We start from the raw sequence: 8928 nt of genomic DNA, 5'->3' as shown, positions 1-8928 counted from the left end.
ACTCATCATCAGGCTGGAACCCGTTGTAAGGTATAAACAAAAAGATGAGGCCTGTGGACTGGAGTTTCTGGACTCAGGCATGGTTTTAAAACCTGAAATGTTGTTTACAGGCCAAACCCACCAAACTACCGGGAGCTGTCAAAGAATGAGGGGTCCCAGGTGGCCGCTCTAACGCCACCGGCCCGTTTCCCGCCGCGAGCCGGGAGACGCAAAGCGCAAGCAGCAGCACAGAGGCGAGCGCGGGAGGACGGCGGCGCCCCCGAGCGTTCATTAACACCACAGCCCCCAGCTCGGGTGCTCTGCCCCCCGTCTTCCGCGCCGAGAGCCGGCAGGCAGCCGGGGAGGCCGCCTGGGGAGGCGGGGCGCTCGGCTTTCGGTAACAGCGCGGGCCGCCGCTTCTCCTCCTCAGCGGCGGGGCACGGGGGAACGCGGCGGGGGGGGGACCCGCTCCCCTCTGCCCCGCGGCGGGGCCGGCCGTTGCTCTCAGCACCCGGGACAGCAGCGCGAGCCCCCCGCGGCCCCCGCCGGCCATTGCCTGCCCCGCCTCCCCCGCTTCCCCCCGCCCCGCGCGCGCCTTGGTTGCCACGGTAGCGCCGCCGCCGCGGCCATGTCGGACCTGAGCTCAGAGGAGGAGTCCGGGGAGAACGAGGACTATCTGGGGGTCCGCCGGGGCGATCGGGGTGCCGCTGGCGGCTCAGCAGCGCGGGAGGAGGCGGCCCCTGCTGCGAGCATCCGCCGCCGAGGGCGCTGGGGGTGGGAGCGTGGGGGGCCCGGGGGGAGCGCGGTGGGAAGCGGCTCACGGCCACGGGCGCCTCGGGCGGGGGGAGCGCCAGCGGCGAAGGGGTGAGCGAACGGCACCGTCTGCCGGCCGTGCCGGCTTGGGAGAGCTGCCGAGGCGCTTCGCCAGCGGGCGCGGGAGTTTCGGGGTACCGTTCCAGTTGAGACCTGCCCACCTTTCTCCACTGGGTGAAAACAAGCCGGGAAGTATGCCAGCAGTGTGCCAGGGAGGGAGGAACGCCCCTGGGTGCCAGGGTCTGCTGGAAGTACCCGCATGAGCGGCACATCTCTGTGTGGGCCAGGTGCTCCCGCAGCCTCCCGTTCAGGCGGAGTCGGGGCAGCTTTGGGTGAACACCGGTTTTCCTCTGTCTAATGAGGTTAGACTCAGTCAGGTCTAGCCCTCTGCCCTCTTACACAACTCACTTTTCCCGTTTCACCAGGAGTATGATGGCGAACGCAATTCGGAAGGTGAGCGACATGGACGAGGGAAAGCACAGCTACCCAATGGCGATACGTACGATGGAGAATATGAACGTGGTTTCAGAAGTGGGCGGGTAAGATGGAGGCAGAAGACAGCACTTAGGGCTTACATTTCAGCAGCTCTCTTAGTTGGGGCAGGGTATCAAACCAAGACTAAGAACTGACGAGTATTTTATCTATACTACGTATGTTTCAGGGAACTTACAGATTTAGAAATGGTGCTTGCTACATTGGAGAATATCTTCAAAACAAAAAGCATGGCCGGGGTATTTTCTTTTATCCGGATGGATCGAAATATGAAGGTAAAACACTGAGCGCAGTTGCGAGGGTTTCTGTAGCTGGAAGGGTGCATTCTCCCCTCACCCCTGGAATGCAAGGAGACAGTGAATAGGAGGATGTATTCCTTTTGGAAGATAAATTTGCTATGAAATTCACAGAATCACAACTGTAGGGGTTGGAAGGGACCTTGAGAGATCATCAGGTCCAACCCCCCTGCCAAAGCAGGTTCCCTAGGACAGGTCGCACAGGTAGGTGTCCAGACGGGTCTTGAATATCTCCAGAGAAGGAGACTCCACACCCCCCTGGGCAGCCTGTCCCAGGGCTCTGTCACCCTCACTGTGAAAAAGTTCTTCCGCATGTTGGTGCGGAACTTCCTGTGCCCCAACTTGCAGCCATTGCCCCTTGTCCTGTCTCCACAGACCATTGAAAAGAGGCTGGCCATTTCCCTTTGTCTCCCACAAATGTCTTCCTTTTGTTTCTTTTTTACTACAGGCTCTGAGAAGTGTGGGTTTTATTAATAAGGACTAATGCTGATTGTTGTGAGAAGTGTTGTATTCAGTAGCAGTTTACTCTTGCAATGTCGTCCTTGCAAGTGGGCTGTTCCAAGTCCTGAGAAATACTGACTTTTACAAATCAGTGCGATATTGGTAGAAGAAAGTATAGCTATTTCTGAATGATGATTTGAACCGCAGATGTATTTCATATAAAGTATTTTAGGACTTTATTATGTCCACCCTTAAAAAACAGGCTACTAATTAGAGCACTTATTCAGGGACTGGGGTACCTCTGTGATGTTGGGTTTTTTTAAGTTTCTTTTAAATTTGAATAGAAGAGTAATTAAGACACAAAATCTGGCAACCATTTGAGTATATTTGTCTTTTGACTGACAGGACAATTTTAGCAAATGAGTCAAACTAAAGTAGTCCCTCTTTTTCTTTGTAGATATCACATTACAGTAATGGAACTAATACATTAGCAAACTTAATGACAGGAGCAGCATATTACAGGGCTTCTTGTGTTCACAGTGATAATGGAGAATCATAATGGAAACAGGCTGTGATGGACAAAATGAAAGAGAAGTCAGGCAGCTGCGTAAATGTGTCTGGAGAGGGACAGGCAGAAGAAAAAAGAGCAAGGGATTAGAGCAAGGAGTGCCATAAGGAACCACAATGGTGTCATAGCTTTCTTTTCCTTCTCTAATAACTCATGTCTGATAACTTTACAAACTGACTGCTGTGCCACACTCTGAAATAAAATCATGTCTTGCTGTTGTTTGTATCGTATTCTCATTGAAGGAGATTGGGTGGACGACCAGAGACATGGCTATGGAGAGTATACATACGCAAATGGAGACACCTATGCTGGAGAGTGGCTTAACAATAACAGGTTTGTTTCATTTGTACAGTGATGCTTCAAGTCACCCAGTGGCATTAAACCAGAAATGTTATTTTCTAAGCGTGGCTGCAACAAATCCAGTGCTATTGGATGACCGTGGCAATTTAGTCCAACTTGAGTGATTTTAGCTACTTAAATAATACAGTTTTAACACCTTAAGTATAACAACATCCTAAAACCTTAATATTCAGTAATATAAAGCAAAATTGTTATTTTCTCCATAGGCACGGGCAAGGTACATATGTCTATAAAGACACAGGATCTAAGTATGTTGGTGGTTGGGTAAATGGAAACCAAGAAGGAGAAGCTGAACTTATCCACGTAAACCATAGATTTCAGGGCAAGTTTTTGAATGGAAATGTAAGTGTGCTGGAAAACTCTCTATTCATCTGAACAGTTAGCACAGAATTGCCTTAATATGATCTGTTTCCACTTAAAATAAGAAGCTAGGGTCCTGATCTTTTGTAGTTTTTCTTGTATAACTTGGAAAACTGAGTTAATCTGCAGGACAGTATGCAAAGTTTCTCTGCAACTTAGCTTTCAAACCAGATTGTTATTGACTATTGTATGATTTTTTTTTTAGTAAAGAATATTTTATATTTAAATATTTAGAGTATATTAACTTTATAGTTCTCCTGACATTTTGTATTTTTGTGCAGCCTGTGGGTCGTGGCAAATATGTTTTTGATATTGGATGTGAACAGCATGGTGAATACATGCAATCAGAACAGGTAATGGAAATGGTGTAAATTATACTGAATATCAGAGACCTCAGTCAGTCAAATCTGTTGTTGAGTAATCTATAAAATGCCTTATGGACACTGAGTTAAAGTGGCTCTAACCAGTCACAAAACACAAACACTCATGCATTCTTAAGCAGAAAATGAGGTTTCAATTTGCTTTTTTCTTTAGCTTCTCTACTGCGTGAACTTTGACAAGTACAAGGTGTGATTTTTACACTACTTTGCATAAAGCTTAGAAAAATCAGGACCTTCCCAAAACTTTTGAAGTTTCCAACCAGAGAAGAATATACATGGATTTGTCTGTACATTTAGCCTACATTCAATTTTGCTCTGAGCACCACAAAACAATGAAAAAATGTCTCTTCTTAAATTTCTGACTTTCTTGATGTTATGCCTACTAATGGTAATTTTCAGTGGATTTGTGTAGTGGAAATCCATCCCATTGTTGTCCTGGTCCTGTTAAGAACTTAATTACCCACAGCTCCTAATAATTGTAGGGAACAGCTGTCATCAGGGCCTGGTTTTCCTTCTTCATGCAAATGTGTTTAAACAGTGATGATTAATATGGTGCAAAATAGCTATAGAAATAAGAAATATATCTTAATATTATTGTTTTTATTTCAAGAAAATATACCATATTTTAGTTTAGAGTTTGCTACCGCACGCTACTTCCTGTTACATATTCTTTGAAATGTCTCCAATGCAGCAGTTGTTTCTTAAGACAAGGACAAAAGAGTAAATAAAAAATGACTACTGCTAAAGATTTCCAAAATATGGACACTGTTTTGTTTGGGGTTTTTTTTTTTTGCTAGAAGTAAGAGATCCTCAAATTAAATATCAGATTCATGTGAGTAACTAAAGAGATGTGTATCTAGTATCCTCGGTTCAGTTGGGAATTGTTGGATGTGCTGATTTGGGAATATTAGGCCATTGATAAAAGAGTTTAAACTTGAATTTAAGAACCCAAGATTAAGCATGCAGCTTCTGAAAATTGTTGCTCTCAGGAACAATAATTTCTTCTCCTGTGAATGCTATAGTGAGTGTGTAAAGGAAGGGACAGTGCTGTCACTAAAGTATGATTAATTTTTTCCTTTGTGCTTAGTTGAAGTAAATGCAAAATAAGGCCCATTGAAAAAAAAAATCAGCTTGCAACAAAGTTAACGACTCCATTACTAAGACTCTTTCATATTTGGATAAAATAAAGCATGCTTTTTAAAAATAAAATTAACCTCAAATTTCAAAACCATAAGCTTTATTACAGTACTTTACTGCTTCCTAGGTCCATTCCAAGGTCTTCCCTAAGCAAAGAATGAAGCAGAAAGCTTTTTTGCCATTCTGGTGGACAGTGTTGCATCCACCAGACAGAGCATCAAGTCTTATTTGCCACAGTTACACTGTAAACAAGCACAGAAGGGGACACATAGTCTATAGACTACTCAGAGCCATTACATTCAAGGGAGAGAAGACAAAATTATACTTTAAAGAAAGCAAGCTGGCGAGCACTGATCATTAGTAATAATCTATTGACTCCATCACAGTTTGAAGTATAGTTGTCTTTGAAGGTTTACAGCTGCTGAAATTCCTCCACCTGTAAATACTTTAAAAAGCCATGTCATTGGCAAGTAAAGAGGTTTTAGTACACAAAGCCATCATCTTGATTTCTCCCTTAATACCTGTAAGATAGGATGTGACATTTCTTAAGTTGTCCTCTAGGATGGGGAAGAGGAGGAACTTGTTGCACTGAAATGGAAAGTGTCAGAAATTACCAAATTAACACGCTGGACGCCCCATGGGGAAAACCCACCTTCTCCCAGAAAAACCTCCACAGTGGTAGCAGCAGAAGCAGTGGAAGCAGCAGAAGAAAGAGCAGAGGCAGAAGTAATTGAAGTGGAGAAAATACCATCAATTACAGGTTTGTTCTGCTGGAAAGCTGGGAACTCCATGCTTTGACTCTCCCCTGAAACTGTTTTTCAAGTTTAATATCAGGTGGTGTGAGAGGTTTTTGGATTTGAGTTTAGTTTTCTTTTTCTGTAATTTACAACATACTGAATACTAGGAGATTCCAAGTCTGTTCATAAAATATCCTATCTATATACACATGTATATCTATATATAGGTGTGTGTGTTTAATCTCACATAGTATAACAAGATACAACTGTCCCGGGAAGCCTGTGAATCATTGAACACAATGGTGCAAATTTCTAAAATTAATTTTCTTTGCTATTTCTAATTTCTCATATTTCAGTCACTGATGAGTCTGCTGAGGGTAGGGATGATGACCCTTCTCTTCCTGAAGTATCCAGTGAAGTTTTTAGCACAGAAAGGGATGCAGGAGAGGAGGAAGGAAGCAGAGAGGGAGAAGAAAGCAAAGATCAGGAAGATCAAGGTGAGGAATAGCGTATGCATGCTTATTCTTCAATTACTAATCAGGGCGTTAAATGCTGAACATCTGCCATCTAAAGTTCATGCAGCTGCTGAGAGATCTATTATCAAGGTGAAGAGACCATGAGAATCTCTACCTTTCATAAGGGGGCCAGTTTTCTGTAGATGTAAACTAGTTTTGGTTAGTCAAGCTCATATACTGTAGCAGTCCAAATTAGAAATGACACTTCTGTGCACCCTTATCTATGCACGTACAGTTGACAGCACTTGCAGAGCTGAGCTTGTGAGTGATTGCATTTGCAGACTTTTATATGTTCAAAAATAAGAGAGATTTCAGACTTGGATAAAATCAGAGGGTTTTGAGGACTCCACTTTTCTCTCATGAGTGGAACTATGTATTCTTATTCTCTCAACTGAGGTTAAAAAGCCAGAAAAACAAATCCAAAGAAACAGTTTTTAGGTATTGTTATGCACTATGGTTTGAACAGTCTCTGATTGATTTGTTTATCCTACACACTAAAGGGATTTTGAATTCAGATACTCAGATTTTCTTCCAGGCAGTTCTTCCAGAAGCCTGTTTGAAATACAGAATTGCTAGGAAGCAAGCAAAGGATGCATCTATGTTTACTGATCTTTAGCCTGTAGGGCTCCACCCAATTGTGTTGTTTTTTTACTTATTAAGTTTACATACCTACAAGTCTACATATCTCATGTATGAAAACATTTGACAAATTTATGCATTTGTAATCAGTCCATTTTACAATAAATCAAAGCACTATCCATAGGGGTCAGACTATTAAACCACGTGAAAATACCTGCAGGTATGCGCTGGTTTAAGCCAGCTCTTGGAATTTTCATAGTTTATTTCCTCTCATTTTTCACCCATCACCTCTGAAGATGCTCTACTGCTTCAGGGCAGGCTATCCAGCTATCTAATCTGGTGTGTAGGACTGACATTTTACAGGATCCCTGCGCTTGGATCAGATCCAGCAGAAATCTCAGCAGTTTCTTGCATAGCTCTGCTTTGGATTTGGCAAAAGTTCACTGAGCCTGGCTTGTCTCATGGTCTCTTGGACTCAAATAACCATTTTGACTGAACTTGATTCTAATAAATTTTCTGGCCTGCCACAAGGAAGTAGTTCTGGTGTCCCCATTAGTTTGGGTGCTTTGGCTGGGGTTTGGTTTGTGTTTTTTTAATAAACAAATGGATTCAAGTGTCTGTTGGAGACAGCATAGATACAGATACCGATACACAAAGGCATAGGAATGCAATAGATATTCTCAAAGTCCCTTACAGCTCTTTATATCTAGAAGCAAAAAGTTGATTATTTTATACATTTTCAGCATAGATTTACATCCATAATTAATTAGACAACATATTGTTCCCCTTGTCTTTATGTTTAGCAAGAATAAGTTACAGTAAGATGAAACAATTTGAAGAAAATGTACATACTGTGAACAGCAGATGTAACAAAATGTGGTTTGTGGCAGCCTTATACTTTCTGCCCCATTACTATCGTTGTTTTTTTTTTTCTACATGGGAATTCCATCCTTCTTTCTCCATGTTTCTTATGATACTGTCTAAATAGGAGACATTCTTTGGCTATCCCAGAGTTACATATGGGCTGGCTGGCAGTCAGTATGTGTGTACTGAGTTTGTCTGGCAGCTGACAAACAATATATAACAGTTAAGTTAAAGTATTGGCAAGGAAAGGCAGTGGGGAAGGAGGACTGAGGTAGGCAGCATAGTCATAGAATTATGTTTTAGGTTACTAGGATTACTTTCCAGTATTGTATAATAAAATGCATCTCTGTGTCCTGTCTTTCCTTCCTCTCCACAGGAACTGCTAGTTTAGAGGATAAGGAAGATGAATCAAAAGAAGTAGAGTAATTGGATACAACAAAGAGCAACAAGAAAGGAAACTTTAGAGTAAACAATTTATTATGGTAAACTTGCAATATTTTTATTTGTAAAAGGGTGAGTTAAGATATTTTGAATAAACATTCCTCTCATTATCCTGTCTGGAATATAGATCTCTAGAACTTTTATGAAATCACAACAATATTCTTTATTCCACGGAGCAGGTAGGCAGCTGTTAAATTCAGCACTGGATTATTTTGGATTAGTGAAGCAGTGTCCTCACAAGTCTGCAAATGGTAGTCCTTCTCTTCCTTGAACCCTGCCTCTGGGCACAGAGACTTGGGGGTCTTGCTTGTGAAGACAAAAGCAGCATTGGGCTTCTTAGCCTCTGTATCCCCTATCACTAGACAGCCAGTTACAGGCCACTTTTTCCTTGTTTATTTTTTTTTTTATTGTTCATGTTGCTGTTGAAGCTCTTCTTGTTGCATTAAATCTCCCTCCCCTTGGCAGTTTTAACTTGAACTGGATTTTGCTTTCCTCACACTCTGGTGTGCGACAACCCCATGCAGCGCTACAGGCTTGGGGGAGACTGGCTGGGGAGCTGTCAGGCAGAGAAGCACCTGGGGGTGTTGGTTGACAGCCAACTGAATATGAGCCAGCAGTGTGCCCAGGTAGCCAAGAAGGCCAATGGCATCCTGGCTTGTATCAAAAATAGTGAGGCTGCACCTTGAGTACTGTGTCCAGTTCTGGGCTCCTCACTATAAGAAGGACATTGAGGTCCTCGAGCAAGTCCAGAGAAGGGCAACCAGGGTGGTGAAGGGGCTGGAGGACAAATCCTGTGAGGAGAGGCTGAGGGAGCTGGGGATGTTTAGCTTGGAGAAGAGGAGGCTGAGGGGAGACCTTATCACCACCTACAACTACCTGAAGAGAGGTTGTAGAGAGGTGGGCAATGGTCTCTTCAGCCAGGTGACAGGAGATAGGACAAGGGGAAATGGCACAAAGCTGTGCCAG

General features: G+C 43.3%; 1 protein-coding gene across 1 annotated transcript; it reads left to right on the top strand.

Annotated features, from left to right (window-relative positions):
- Positions 1 to 607: 607 nt before the first annotated feature.
- On the top strand, positions 608 to 8013 carry RSPH1 (radial spoke head component 1; the record flags this gene model as incomplete). Its single annotated transcript, XM_084262028.1, has 9 exons — positions 608 to 661; positions 1218 to 1331; positions 1454 to 1559; positions 2832 to 2922; positions 3156 to 3291; positions 3591 to 3662; positions 5388 to 5586; positions 5920 to 6060; positions 7898 to 8013. 9 exons carry the CDS (start codon positions 608 to 610, stop codon positions 7945 to 7947), a joined length of 963 nt encoding a protein of 320 aa, XP_084118154.1. The 3' UTR covers positions 7948 to 8013.
- Positions 8014 to 8928: the final 915 nt, after the last annotated feature.

The sequence above is a fragment of the Gallinula chloropus genome, assembly GCF_964237585.1.
Source record: "Gallinula chloropus genome assembly, chromosome: 1".
NCBI classification, from domain to species: Eukaryota; Metazoa; Chordata; class Aves; order Gruiformes; family Rallidae; genus Gallinula; species Gallinula chloropus.
The sequence above is the reverse complement of the archived record's forward strand: the minus strand, read 5'-3'. Positions and strand labels throughout refer to the sequence as shown.